Here is a 15,098-nt window from a genome sequence, read left to right on the forward strand (position 1 = left end):
CACTCACTCTGCGTGATGGACATGATGTATTTCACATGGCTACACCACACTCACTCTGCGTGATGGACATGATGTATTTCACATGGCTACACCACACTCACTCTGCGTGATGGACATGATGTATTTCACATGGCTACACCACACTCACTCTGCGTGATGGACATGATGTATTTCACATGGCTACACCACACTCACTCTGCGTGATGGACATGATGTATTTCTCATGGCTACACCACACTCACTCTGCGTGATGGACATGATGTATTTCTCATGGCTACACCACACTCACTCTGCGTGATGGACATGATGTATTTCACATGGCTACACCACACTCACTCTGCGTGATGGACATGATGTATTTCACATGGCTACACCACACTCACTCTGCATGATGGACATGATGTATTTCACATGGCTACACCACACTCACTCTGCATGATGGACATGATGTCGTTGATGGACGGACCGCTTGCACCACCAGGAGGTCCTGGAGGTCCTGGAGGACCAGGGCGACCCACTGCACCTGCCCCTGCCCCTGCCCCTAATTTTGACAAAGAAATCAAAATGAATATAAGACAAATAATATATGTATATTATATCATATATACAGTAGAGAGAGAGAAAAAGAGAAAGAGAGATAGATAGATAGATAGATAGATAGATAGATAGATGTGACAGCAACTTCAGGCCTACTTTGAACATAGCTAAGGACGCGGGCAGCAATGTCATCCACTGAGGCAGTAGGGCCTGAAGATGAGCCCGGGGTTCCGGGGTATCCAGGAGGACCAATCGGGCCAGGAGGACCAACAGGGCCCGGGGAACCAGGTTGTCCCGCCAGATAACTCCTGATACCATCACCTGAGAGAAACACATCACAAGGACATCTGTAGTATACACATAAAACCATGAGCCCCTTTGGGAACATTATCTGGGGTCTATCATTTCTTGATGTTCGGTGGTTAACTGCAAATTAATTTAATCAGTTTGTTTAACTACTACTACTGCAGGTGAATTTAATCCGTTAATTTATCAATAACTTAGTTTGAACATAAGTACTCTGCTAAACAAGAACGGGAGTGGGGAGAATGGGCTAACGTGCACTGCTCGTGAGGACTTTGTGCTACAGTACTTACTCTGGAGATACTGAGCGATCTGCTGGCCAACAGATCCAGAGTCTGTCCCCGCTGCTGGAGCCCCCGGGGCGCCTGGAGGTCCAGGAGGCCCTGGTGGTCCTGGAGCAGGTGAGCCCTGATCTGAAGGAGAAAAAAGAGGGGGGGCGGGGAAGGTGAGAGACAGCAGAGAAAAAGATAGAGATATTATATTTGATTGATTGACTGATTGATTGAAATTCTTTATTGCCATATGCACAGGGGTAGATATACAAAGGTGCAACAGGACAAAAGGATAACACAAAGAAGTCCAAGGGCCTATTTCCATTGTGGTCCCTTAATATTCTAAGTCTATTACAAAAAGGAGCATTGTATAAATAAAACTGACAATGAGGTGGTATGATTGTGTATTTGTACATTTGTTAATCTATTTATTTATAAGTTAGGAGTAATCTGGGACATCTTTGGAGACATGCTGAGAGCACTTACTGCTGGAATAACCAGGAATTCCAGGGGCACCCGGAATACCAGCTTCACCTGGAGGGATAAGATCATGAGGAACAGGTTTAGGAGAATCAACAGAGGAAAGAACAACAAGAGGAATCAATGGGAGAAGATATAAGATGTAACATACAGTATGACATTTGAATAAAATATGTGTGCTTAGATGGAAGGAATCAGCATTAACAGCAAGAGAAGAAAGAATGAACAACGTACTGTACTAGTCAAAGTGTAGTCAAAGGAGATAATGGTAGAAGAAGAAGGAGGTAAAAGGACAAAAGAAGGGGGTACGTGTTAAGTGCATGTTAAGTGTGTCGAGTTCTTAGATGTGTTAGGAAAAGAGTTGGCACTTACCTCTTGGACCTTGTGGACCTTCAGGACCCTCTGGTCCCTGAGCTCCTTCTGGGCCTTGTGAGCCCTCTGGGCCTTGGGATCCTGGGAGTCCTGGAGGTCCAGGCTGGCCTGGAATGCCTGTATAAAAACAGATGGTGTTCTTGAGTACCAGCCATATGATTGACTTACTGTAGGACCAACAGTTGTTGTCTTCAGTAGTTTGCCATCACTCCATCTCCATGCAGGATGAGAGCAGACCAACGTGGTCTATAGGCTTGTAGTACCCTAATTGCCTAATTGCATTTGCCGCTAGTACCTTGTAAGTATAGCAAGTTCAATTTCATTTAAGAGTGTTTAACATTCAGAAAGAGCCCATGAGTAATAGGGGTGAGGAAAAACTCCCTTGAATTGGAGATACATATACTGTAGGAAGAAACCTCGGACAGAGCCACGACTCAAGGGCCCAACCCATCTGCCTAGGGTTAGTTAGAGTACAGTGAAGGCATTTAGTGTCAGAAAGTTCAAATGGGGATATGAATTCAACAGCCACGTCTACATGGACCCTTTAAAACCGATTACAAATGAAATAACCGCTCATTCAGAATAGAAATTCTCACATACAGTACAGTATGGTAAACACCTCAATCAAAATAAAAATGCCTGACCCTATTAGAACTTCAATCGGAATGGAAGAGGAAGTGTATTCCGCTTCTATTCTGACTGAATATTCTGATTGTTACTTAACTTGGATGTCATGGGGGGTTTCCTATTTTTTTTGTTTATTGTATATTATGTTTTATGCAATGTAATGGTCAATTGTTAGGTACCCAGTATCTCAGCCGACCCCATTTGAATTTCAAGCAACACCACATGGGATCCCAACCCCAAGGTTGGGAAACAATGCCATACAGCATCAGCTTGAAGCTTGCTGTGAGGCTGTTTTAGGTGATTTTATTTTTTTATTTCATGTCGGACTCAACTTGAACTTGACTCAGATTTTTTTTTGTAAATCACTTGGACTCGAGGTTTAGTGACTCGACTACACCACTGACATGGTCTGATGTTTGTGAATACCAGCCTTAGGACTTGGCTGGAGCCTAAACCTGAAGCTATTGCTTTCATTTAGCCCTTGATCCACCTCTATGAATGAGACGAATTCAAAGTCACTCACCAAGACCAGGCTCTCCGAGGGGACCCGGTGCACCTGGTGGACCTTGCTCTCCTGTGTGTCGAAATAATAAAACATCGAATAATTAAATAAAAAAAAACACAATTCAAACAATGCACTACTACAGAAAAGTAATATGGTACTCAAGTGCTGGACAGTGCGAAGACTTAAAAACTGCATCTATGCAGCATAAATTAAGTAGAGTGCTATGCCTGTTATAAACAGAGTATAATAATGACCTCTTTTTTAAATTCCACACCTGGTCCTTTGCTTACTTACCTCGGTATCCTTGTTCGCCACCCTCACCTGAACAAGAGAGCGAAAGTGTTTACAAATGAAATCATTCTTCGATAGTTACACTCTCTCAGCAAATGTCTAATAATATGAATTTCTAGTTTCGAATACAGTCGATTGTCTGAACTACTGGGCCACTGCATGTCCAACCCAGATGAAAGTGATTCTGTATGAACAAAGTGCTCTCTGAGCCAACAGCTTTGAGTGTGATGTGACGTGATGTGACATGACATGTCTTTGACACTTACCTGGCTCTCCCTTTGGCCCTGGGCGACCAGGTGGACCAGGAGATCCTGCCAGAAATAATCAGGTCAGCAAAACTGAGTTAGACATCTCAACTACTCACACTTGCACATCTGAGGTAACTAAATAAAAAAAGTAAGAGCAAAGTAGTTGTAGATTTGGTATTTAGCATACCTACTACTGGCCTTCCAGGTTCACCGGTCGGACCAGGGGGACCAGGTTTGCCAACACCTGTGGATTACAGGCATGACATGACAGAAAAGCTTACAGAGATGCTTAAAACCAATGTTGCTTTATGACAACCATTTGGACTTGGCTACAAGCATAGTAAATCAGATGAGAAGGGAGCGTACAGTACCTACTGTATGTTACCCGGGTCCTATGTTCCCCACTTTGTATGGGACTGGGGAACATAGGACTCTTTTTTTCTTAAATTTTAGAAAGGGTCCTATGTTCTCCACTTTTCAAAAAAAGGGTCCTATGTTCCCCGGTTCCCAGTGGCTTTTTTTGGAAACAAAGGGATGCCCCCGATGAGAAGAGCTAACCAGAGACGGTTTACAAAGAGAGACGATTCATATGAGGGTAAATTCTGGTTTCATTGTGACGCAACTGCCACTCCCATTTAGGAGGCAAACGGAGGTATTTCTGTGGGAGAAATAAACCTGTTATCAATGGCACCTGCTTCTGCTGATTCTACACCGTTCTAAATTGATTATCTCGTCACTGATCACGCCCCTTTAGGAGGCGGAAGTGGTGCCATTTCATTCCATTGAAAAACCCCTTTATGATTCATCTTATTAACTATACGATCTTTGAGCTAACTGTTAGCTAATGAGCTGTTAGCCTTCTTTCCAGCTGGATTTAAAAATGTAGGCTAGCGACTAAAATTTCACTGTCAGCATATGAACAAGTAGTCTCTCTATAATTTTGGTTGCATTTAAAGGGGCCCTGTAAAGAATTCAAATATATTATCTAGAAATAGCAACCGGATATGAAGAAATTGTGGTCTTGAAATGCCTATGCTCAGGTTGCCTACAGTATGTTAGCATGCTAATCAGCCAAGTTTACACTGCAGTCTTCCATAACACTTCTCTGTACCTCAAGTTGCTGTGCTGAACACATGAAAGAGTGAAAGAGTGTCATCAGTGCGACGCTGTGGGGGCATGTCCTTGACCCCTCCATGTTCATGCCCCCAGAGTGTAGCGCTGTATAGCTGTTGGCTGCAGCAACTCGAGCTATAGAACCGATTGTTTGATTTTTTCCCCATACCAACAATACTGGGTGACCTCACCTCGGGGAACAGAGATCTACTGTACACATTTGAAAAATCGTCAGAATTTTCCTTTACTGTACTGTACGTGCGTCTCATGATTAGTCTCATCACACATGCTCACCTTCCTTTCCTGGTGGCCCAGCAGGACCAAGAGGTCCGGGGGGACCGGCTTTACCCTCACCTGCCAAATCAGACAACATACACATGTAAGTAAACAAACAAACAAACAAACAAATACTGTACATCTATAAATCCACAAAAAAGCTACGTAAATGTGTCACAATATGTAGGCTACAGCAGTGCTTACCTCTTCACTTTATAGAAGCATGTATAGGATTATATACATCCTGTATGTAGAGTTGAAATGCACAGGTCCACAAATGTGTGACCATATGCACAACTGTGCTTGTCTATTAACTCTACATCTATAAACTCACATCTAGTACTTGATTGACAGCACAGTGGTACTGGTTTTGTCGGAGGTCTACATGACCAGTGCTGATTTTACCTGGAGGGCCAGCTGCGCCAGACGGGCCTGGGGGTCCAGGAGGTCCAGGGGGACCCGGTTTCCCAGGGACAGGTTCAGGTTCTGGGGAGATGGAGGGGTGGAGGGGTGGGGTTAGGGTTAGAAGGGATTAGTCTTTATATATTACATATTACTATGTAATATAAGTCGACTGTTGTGATATACAGTAACTCTGAACAGATATCAATAGAGTCGTTTTTCCCTCCAATATACTCACTGGCTGCATCCTTGTCTGTGTCTTTCCCGTTGGTCTTTGCTGCAGCTCCAGGTGCACCATCAGCGCCTTTCTCTCCTTTCTCTCCTTTCTCCCCCTTTTCTCCTTTTTCTCCCTTCTCGCCCTTCTCGCCCTTGGGTCCTGTTCCCATCCAGACAGGAGGCAATCGGTTATCATACATAACATTGCATTACATTTACTTTACATTACATTTAATTTGGCTGACGCTTTCTAACCAAAGCGACTTACAACATGATAAAACATTTAAGTTTATAAGAGCACTTCTGACAACAAATAAAAAAAACAACACAATAAGTGCATCAATGAGTGCCATAAGTGCATCAAGGAGTGCAATTGTCTGTAGTAGTGCTACATAACATGCAAAGAAAGACAACCACCACAAGCTATGTGAAGATGTCTGGTGTGTGTGTGTACTTGCTGCAGTTTTTATTAATTCATGATGAATTAATGAATGAATTAATTAACTGTTTGTTTGTTTGTGTTTTTGTGAGGCTTACCAGATTGGCCAGGAAGGCCAGCAGGACCAATGGGACCTGACAAAAGACATAAACAAAACAAAACATTAACCAACAAGAACAACTAATACAGAGAATGCCAGACAATGAACCAATACAAACATAAAACCTGCCTTCACAGCAATTCTAGAACATCAGTACTAGATCATGTATCTATAATGAGGCACTCATTTATTCATTATGCCACTATAATGTGAACCAATATGAAACTGGAGAGAGAGAGAGAGAGAGAGCGATGGCGCACACTCCGAGTTATCAGTCAGTTTTTTTTAATAAAGCGGTAATGTTCCGGCCTTTGGCCTTTGGCCTTCATGCGATCTGAAGAAGGCCAAAGGCCGAAACGTGACTTACAGTATAACTCGGAGTGTGCGGCATCTCTCTCTCTCTCTTTCTCTTTCTCTTTCTCTCCATAAGCTTTAAACCTAGTTGCCTGCACCTCGACTTTGGTGTGCATTTGCACCTCTCCTTCAAAACCTATAGGAACCCATCAACATTATAAAGCCCAATTCACACCAAAGATTCCCGACGCGACGAGACTGAGTTGCAGCGGTGTGAATTAGAAGTTGCACGTAGTTGCAAGCCGTCGCAAGTCGTCGCAGAGCATTAAACACGTTGAGTCGTAGTCGCAAGGTTTTAGAACGTCACGGCTCGTCTCGTCTTGTCGGGAATCTTTGGTCTGAACCCTACTTAACAGGTACAGTAAGGTTTCCATGGTCTCCTGATGTTTATGACACTCCATTGGAAGCGTCTCTCTCACCTGACAACCCAGGAGGACCGGCGGCACCAGGGGACCCTGCTGGCCCAGGGGGTCCAGGGATAGCCACGGCACTGGACCCGGCTGGGGTGATGGACAGAGGGAGTTTATACACTGAACAACTGCCTACATATCATCATTATGTTATGTGGAAAAACTGTGGAAATGTTTGAGAATTTGGGAGTTTATCCTACAGAAGAAGTGTTACGTAAGTGAACTGGTGGCAATGCTGTGTCCTCTATGTCAGTGGATGCTAATGACTACCTATAACAATGTTACTTTTCCCAGAGACAATAGGACAACATTATCAACAATATCATACAGAAAGATAATTTTACTTTGAATCTAATGATCTCCAGACCATTTCTAGTTAAAAGAGATAAATTCCGAAGTCCTTTCTTACCGGCATTAACAACTCTACCAGGTTCACCGGCTTCTCCTAAAAACACAGGTGAATAAAACAGTCACCCATTGATCAGGTGATATACTCACAACATTCATAAACCATTTATAAGCCTGTAATTAAGCAGCATGTCATCCTGCAACATCCACTGAAAACGGAGACTTATTATCAAGAGATTTGCACTCTTGATAATAATTACCTCTGTCTCCGGGCTTTCCTGGAAGTCCTGGTACACCTGTGGATGAGCACGAACATGAATGAGCAGTTGTTGATGATAGGGGTATAGAAAAATAAGGTGCTGTGTCCACCAAACGTGTCTTTTGCGCTGGCGGTGACAATTTTCAATATAAAGTCTATGTAGCCCAGCGCTTATAGCGCTGAGCGCCCTCGGCGGAAAAAAGCTCTCGGCCCTGACGTTTTTTTACCGCAGCGCTCAGAGCACTCAAAGTTGAAATCTGTTCAACTTTCAGAACAGCGCCGGGCTCGTCAATGTCACTTCTCGTTATAAACTGTCTCCGGTTTTGGTAACTTAGCAACAATAAACACTTCTCGAAGAGCCGAGTAAAGCGTTTTTTAACGGTCTCAGCGTAAAAAAACGCGATTGGTGGACACAGCACCTAAATTACTGTGAACACTGGATCAAAATGTGTGATAAAGGACCATACCTGGTGGTCCCTGAAGACCTGGTACTCCTGAACATCAGACAAAATGAGAGGAGTTAATAATGAGTATGCAATATTGTGTGGCTTCAGAGTACAACCTGGCATCAGTTCTCTAAATGGCATAAGCTTGTAGCAGTTGGTTCTCTTTTCTCTTTAGCTTTGCAATACTTTGCAACACATTTCACAGCGACCATTACATAATTGTGAGGCTTTAGCATACAGAAAAAATAAGGATTCATTCAATATCATTACACACACACACACACACACACACACACACACACACACACACACACACACACACACACCTGGTGATCCTGTATCTCCTGGTGGTCCCGCTGGTCCTCTAGGTCCTTGTAAGCCACTTTGTCCTTGTTCACCTTATCAATCGGATAATTACAATCAACATGTGTGTGGGATATTCATTAATTCACATTTAGCCGATCTGATACATCATAAATATATTGTGTACCCATCGTGTTCCCTAGTTTCCATTACATGTTACATCAGTAATTCACTCAAATTAACCCAATGAGAATCATTTTTCAATCTAACCCTGACACCACCAAAGTCTATATTTTCATATATTACACTAAGAAATCAGAAATTATTCTGAAACATAGATTGAAAATGCCTGTTAAAACCTGCTGCATATTTCATCCAAACTCATGCCATGTGTGTATGTGTGTGTGTGCATATGTGTGTGTGTGTGGTTGTATGTGTGTGGTTGTGTGTGTGTGTGTGTGTGTGTGTGTGTGTGTGTGTGTGTGTGTGTGTGTGTGTGTCTGGTTGTGTGTGTGTGTGTGTGTGTGTGTGTGTGTGTGTGTGTGTGTGTGTGTGTGTGTGTGTGTCTGGTTGTGTGTGTGTGTGTGTGTGTGTGTGTGTGTGTGTGTGTGTGTGTCTGGTTGTGTGTCTGGTTGTGTGTGTGTGTGTGTGTGTGTGTGTGTGTGTGTGTGTGTGTGTGTGTTTGTGTGGTTGTGTGTGTGTGTGTGTATGTGTGTGTGTGTGTGTGTGTGTTTGATCTGGCTTTCGGCTTCCTCACCTCGGGGGCCTTTCTCGCCATCTGCTCCAGGAAGACCTGGAAATGAGAACTAATGAGTGTACCGAACACAGAGAACACAGGGCCCAGTCTGACACCAGTGCCATCATTACAGAGAGAAACAGACAGACAGAGAGAGAGAGAGAGAGAGAGAGAGAGAGAGAGAGAGAGAGAGAGAGAGCCAGAGCGAGAGAGAGAGAGAGACATATAGAGAGAATGAGAGAGAGAGAGAGAGAGAGAGAGAGAGAGAGACACGGAGAATGTACACAGTGACAAAGACACAAACAGAAGGCGTGGGGCAGGAGGTTCATATACACAGATGGGCCCGAGATTATTGAATTAATAAAAACGAAGACTTCGTCTGTGTACCCTCAGAGAGAGAGTGTCTCTTCTTAGCCTCTAACAATCAAAGTAATGCTGGGTGAAATAAACATAGCAGTATCACACTGATCTCCTCAAAGAAGCCCAGACACCCACACATTAGATTGCCCTACAAAGCAAAAATGCAGTAACTATGCAGAGGGCAAACTAAAAAAAAAAGACCATAAAGTTATCCTGTTGTCCAGCCTAAGTAGTTGTAGGTGAATTATTGGACACGTGGAGGTTTTGTTACTTTACATTAACTTATTTTTGGTAAATATCAATCTTCATAACAAGTTGAATGTCATGAAAATTATAATTAAAAACATTTAGGCCTAGACCAAAAACGCATTTACTGCCTTCTTGCTTTGTAGGGCAGCGTATGTCTGGTGACAGCGTGACCGACACAGACACTCACCCACAGATCCTTTAGGTCCCTTCTCTCCAGGTGGTCCTGCTGGACCAGGTTGACCAGGCTCTCCTGAAAGAGAGAGATACTGTATAATGTAGACACTCACTTCCTCTGGTACTGGCATTGACAGATGCATTGATACAGTAATTCCTAAGCTAAGGCAATGAAAGAGTAAACAGAGCACTGTCATGTTCATGTTTCTCATTGTGAGGCTGGATGTTGACATGGATGTTGAGTTCAGAGTGATTTGTTCATCACATACACAGTATATCAGTAGGCCTACATTATATACTGTAACTAGCAGTGAAATAAGAATGGTTAGCGTCATGACTGTAAAGTAGAACGAATCTACAGTAAGTAAAACAGATCAGATCGAAAGTGCTGTTTATATGACAATTACCACAAGATAACTCACCAAAGGTGAACAAAATTGTGTGTTGGTGTGAACTCATTCCCTGGCATTTATTTTGGGTGCTCTAATTTGGAATGTCTCCATCAGGTGATTTATTTATGTTCTATGCGTACGTATAATTAAAAACAATATACGTCAACAAGCTGTTATTTACAGTGATTTTAGAAAACAGCTAAGGGCTGTTGTTAGGTATATATGAAGCTATGTTTATCCCATTTCAGAAATTCCTATTATCTTGGCCATTTCGAATTTGTCAAAAAACAAAAAAGCACAAACATACCTGCTGAACCTCGAGGACCTTTCTCACCATGATCACCTGATCAGAGTCAAGTAGAACAGTGTGTATTTAGTTGCCATAATACAAAGAATTTGACATTTTACATTGTTATGTCCCATAATACCCAACAATACCTTTGTTTCCAGGTGGACCAGCTGGCCCTTTGTCACCTAGAGAAGACAAAGGAATATAAATGAATAATCTCCACTTTAGATAAAACAATTCATCTTGCTGTACCGTTATTGTTAGAACGTGCATTATTACCCTTTGGCCCAGGTTCTCCAGCTTCGCCACGGAAACCCTGAGGACCAGGACTACCTGAAGAACAAGTAGCCTGATGTAAGTGGCCAAGCTAATGTTATTATTATTAAAACATTTATTTATTAACATTATTTATTATCTTCTCACCTGGAAGACCAGGAGCACCATGTCCTCCTGCTTCACCTTAATTAGGGACATGAATCATATTTATTACATTTAATTAAAATCCATTAGCATAAACATAAATATAAAGTAACATAAGAAAACAATCTACACCATAAGATATAATGCATTAATACTGGAGTCACAAATGCTAACTACTATGGGAAAAGGGATCGATCACAAAGATGCTATGGAAAATGATGACGGTGATGGTTATGGTGGTGGTGGTGATGGTGGATATGGTAGTAGTGGTGGTGGTGATGGTGGATATGGTAGTGGTGGTGGTGGTGATGGTGGATATGGTAGTGGTGGTGTTGGTGATGGTGGATATGGTAGTGGTGGTGTTGGTGATGGTGGTGGTGGTGATGGTGGATATGGTGGTGTTGGTGATGGTGGATATGGTAGTGGTGGTGTTGGTGATGGTGGTGGTGGTGATGGTGGATATGGTGTTGGTAGTGTTGGTGATGGTGGTGGTGGTGATGGTGGTAGTGTTGGTGGTGGTGATGGTGGTAGTGTTGGTGGTGGTAGTGGTGATGATGGTTATGGTGGTAGTGTGGGTGATGGTGGTGGTGGTGGTGGTGATGATTGTTATGGTGGTGGTAGTGTTGGTGATGGTGGTGGTAGTGTTGGTGATGGTGGTGGTAGTGGTTGTGGTGGTGGTGGTGGTGGTGATGGTGGTGGTGGTAGTGTTGGTGGTGGTGATGGTGGTGGTGATGGTGGATATGGTAGTGGTAGTGTTGGTGATGATGGTGGTGGTAGTGTTGGTGATGGTGGTGGTGGTGATGATGGTGGTGGTAGTGTTGGTAGTGTTGGTGGTTATGATGGTGGTGGTGGTAGTGTTGGTGGTGATGGTGGATATGGTAGTGGTAGTGTTGGTGATGTTGGTGATGGGGTGGTGGTGATGGTGATGGTGGTGATGGTGATGGTGGTGGTGGTGGTGGTGGTGGTGGTGGTGGTGGTGGTGGTGATGGTGGTGGTGGTAGTGTTGGTGTTGGTGGTGGTGGTAGTGGTGGTGGTGGTGGTGGTGATGGTGGTGATGGTTATGGTGGTAGTGTGGGTGGTGGTGGTGGTGATGATGGCGGTGGTTGTGGTTGTGGTGGTTGTGGTGGTTGTGGTCTTACCTTTGGGACCAGCTGGCCCTGATGGCCCAACAGGCCCTGGACCACCGGGGTCTCCTGGGGAACCTGAGAACCAAAACAAACAACGTAAACAAATAGTTTGGTCTAAGAACAACCTAAGGTGTATTTTTGGGATCATAAAGGGTGTGAACTTTAGAGGAAGACCAGAATATCCATTTGCAAAGAAATAGCATATAGCATAGCCAAGTGGGCATACTCACTACGTCAAAGTAAATCACTACTTTAAGCCCCTGACTAGACTCAAGATATCACTACACTTCTGCGCTGCTGTGGCGAGGGTCCCTGAAGCTCTGCAATAGGAAGCAGCCCCTGTCCCTGCAACTGGGCGTGATTGCGATGCTCATACTGTACATACAGTAAACCCTCCTGTGCTACTGTATCTTCACGTCTCTCTGATCTGTGTGGGATCTTCTGAGGTGTTGTACTGTAGTGTGTATAATCTGATTATTATTTTTATATATTCATATATATTTTATTTTATATATCTATATTTGTATTAGACAGGGGTAGTGCACACGATTAGGCAAGAGCAAGCATGTTGTCCCTAGGCTGGTGTTATAGTGTGGATAAACTGATTAGTGTGTTCACCTTACCTGTGTGTTCACTGTGTGCTGTGTGTTCACCTCACCTCACTGTGTGTTCACTGTGTGCTGTGTGTGTGTTGTGTGATGTGATAAATGCAGAGACCAAATGCCTTGTATACTCAAGTATGCATGGCCAATAAGCCTGATTTGATTTGATTTGATTTGATTTATATCTTATATATTTATATTGTATTAGACAGGGGCACATGATTGGGCAAGAGCAAACATGGCTGGTGCTGAGAGCTCCTCCTAAATCAGTGCTAGTGGGGCAGCTGTGACCTTCGGGCTTGTAACCAGAGGGTTGCCGGTTCGATCCCCGACCAGTCCATGGCTGAAGTGCCTTTGAGCGAGGCATCGAACCCCTCACTGCTCCCCGCGCACCGCTGGTTGGGCAGGCAGCTCACTGCTCTGGGTTAGTGTGTGATTCACCTCACTGTGTGTACACTGTGTTCACTAATTCAGTTAAATTGGGTTAAATGCAGAGAAACTAATTTCCCTCACGGGATCAAAAAAGTATATATTCTATTCTACTTCTATTCCGTACCTCTCTCTCCTTTCTCTCCGGCGCCCGGCGGCCCTGGCTCCCCTCGGACGCCCCCTGGTCCCTCACGACCCCTCTGGCCTGGTGGCCCATCAGCACCGGCATCACCTGGAGACAATACAAACACACACACACAGATCAGCTGAAAGGCTGCTGGCAGTAAGGCCACCACTGTCATTATTATCAGTTCTGTACTTGATGTGTAAGTTGCCCTAGTCTTGCAAAATAATGCAGTATGATAAAGGGTGTTTGGAATCAGTCTGTATAATTTATATGTGTGTGTGTATATATACAGTATATATATATATATATATATATATATATATACACACATACATGTATATATATATATATATATATATATATATATAACATAAACACAAACATGAAGATAATTATAAGTAGCGACAGACAGAGGATGTCAAGTGCAAGGATGGCAGGAGACAGAATGAGAATCTCCCCATACACAGCAGGATAGGTCATAGGTGATTCATCAAGTTCATGGTCAAACTCAGCTCACCTTGAGATCCCTTGGGGCCTCTGGGTCCTTCCTGTCCAGGATGCCCCAGCAAACCAGGAGGACCTGAAGGAGAACAGTCAAAAAGACTTCAGGGATGCGGAGAATCGACTTACCTCTGACTAAGTAGAATTAGCAGTAGAATTTGATTGGAATAATCAAAACAAACTATCAGGAGACAGACCACAGCATGTTTATCCAGCACATATGAGTTCGCTCCTACCTGGCATACCAGGGAACCCTGCCTCTCCTGTGAACACAGAACAATACACGTCATATAAGGGACAGGAAGTATGCTGACATCAGGATATCACTATCAAGTTTCCTGTGTATTAGCCAAATTGTGTATAAGCTGCAGGACAGTGTTTTTTGTAAATTAAAAGAAACAATACCATATTAATATCATATGAACTGCCCCCATGTACAACCTCATAGCTGAAGAAACGTTGCCACATCAATGTATAAGTCACAGCTAATAGTTGGGAAATTACAGTAGTAGGTTTCCTGCTAGTATTACCAAATCTTCTTCCTTTTATTCTGGTACAATTTGAAAATGAGGCTCTTTTCACAACTAGAAAGTTTTCATGAAATCTGAAAATGAGATCTGAATCGATCTGTAGTCATAAGAAAGTCCAGTTCACCTTTAGCTCCAGGATGTCCAGCGTCACCTGAAATGAGACCATATATTTTATCAACAGTAATGAGAAATTGTGCTAATACAGAAGACATATTATTATCATATACTCTGCACACACCACTGGAGCTGTGCTTTTTACCTTTAGGTCCGGGTTCTCCTCTCTCCCCCCTCACTGATGACGCTAGTGTAGCTGAAATCAAAAGAACATTTAGTGACTGATTCATTCATCTGTCCACTCTTTATTATTCACTGAGTCCCTCATTACCTCCGCCATGGAGGTTATATTTTCATCGGGGTTTGTTTGTTTGTTTGTTTGTTTGGCTGATTGTTCGCAAGATAACTCAAAAAGTTATGGATGGATTTCGATGAAATGTTCAAGGGAAGGTCGAAATGACCCAAGGAAGAAACTATTACATTTTGGGAGTATCATCGTCTGTTTGCAGGAGGCAGCTATGTGTTCGCTTAGCGGATGTTTGTGCTCTCTGAGTGCTTTTCTAGTTCAGTCTGTCATTTGTTTGTAGATGGACAAGATGGAAGGTGATGGTAGGTTCCTGCTTGGCTGATTAATATGTTGTAATCACTCGTAGCAGGTTTACGAGTCCAATAAACAATCCAACTCGAGATCCAAAGAGTAGTCGAAGAATCGGCAAACAGGTCAAAAAAGAAGAGTTCAGAATCAAAGTTCTTGTATATCAAAGTGAATATAAAGTGCAGGTTCATTAGTACTGTAACTAGTCTCAG

The 15,098-nt window shown here is 43.2% G+C and overlaps 1 protein-coding gene across 1 annotated transcript in view; it reads right to left on the minus strand.

Moving 5' to 3' along the window:
* The window catches only part of col17a1a (collagen, type XVII, alpha 1a), a 38,795-nt gene that overhangs the window by 7,746 nt on the left and 15,951 nt on the right, over positions 1-15,098 (minus strand). Inside the window, exons 20-49 of the mRNA XM_062534182.1 lie at positions 14,497-14,547; positions 14,362-14,388; positions 13,944-13,970; positions 13,724-13,786; positions 13,207-13,311; positions 12,061-12,123; positions 10,925-10,960; positions 10,781-10,834; positions 10,651-10,686; positions 10,520-10,555; positions 9,834-9,896; positions 9,059-9,094; positions 8,325-8,396; positions 8,020-8,046; positions 7,554-7,589; positions 7,355-7,390; positions 6,955-7,035; positions 6,180-6,215; positions 5,665-5,802; positions 5,430-5,510; positions 5,043-5,102; positions 3,823-3,879; positions 3,654-3,698; positions 3,391-3,417; positions 3,115-3,165; positions 1,965-2,081; positions 1,599-1,646; positions 1,134-1,253; positions 694-858; positions 431-541 (exon numbers count right to left, since the gene is read on the minus strand). Coding sequence (XP_062390166.1) covers positions 431-541; positions 694-858; positions 1,134-1,253; positions 1,599-1,646; positions 1,965-2,081; positions 3,115-3,165; positions 3,391-3,417; positions 3,654-3,698; positions 3,823-3,879; positions 5,043-5,102; positions 5,430-5,510; positions 5,665-5,802; positions 6,180-6,215; positions 6,955-7,035; positions 7,355-7,390; positions 7,554-7,589; positions 8,020-8,046; positions 8,325-8,396; positions 9,059-9,094; positions 9,834-9,896; positions 10,520-10,555; positions 10,651-10,686; positions 10,781-10,834; positions 10,925-10,960; positions 12,061-12,123; positions 13,207-13,311; positions 13,724-13,786; positions 13,944-13,970; positions 14,362-14,388; positions 14,497-14,547 — 1,905 coding nt within the window. The remainder of the gene's footprint in view (positions 1-430; positions 542-693; positions 859-1,133; positions 1,254-1,598; positions 1,647-1,964; positions 2,082-3,114; positions 3,166-3,390; positions 3,418-3,653; positions 3,699-3,822; positions 3,880-5,042; positions 5,103-5,429; positions 5,511-5,664; positions 5,803-6,179; positions 6,216-6,954; positions 7,036-7,354; positions 7,391-7,553; positions 7,590-8,019; positions 8,047-8,324; positions 8,397-9,058; positions 9,095-9,833; positions 9,897-10,519; positions 10,556-10,650; positions 10,687-10,780; positions 10,835-10,924; positions 10,961-12,060; positions 12,124-13,206; positions 13,312-13,723; positions 13,787-13,943; positions 13,971-14,361; positions 14,389-14,496; positions 14,548-15,098) is intronic.

The sequence above is a fragment of the Sardina pilchardus genome, chromosome 1, assembly GCF_963854185.1.
Source record: "Sardina pilchardus chromosome 1, fSarPil1.1, whole genome shotgun sequence".
NCBI lineage: Eukaryota > Metazoa > Chordata > Actinopteri > Clupeiformes > Clupeidae > Sardina > Sardina pilchardus.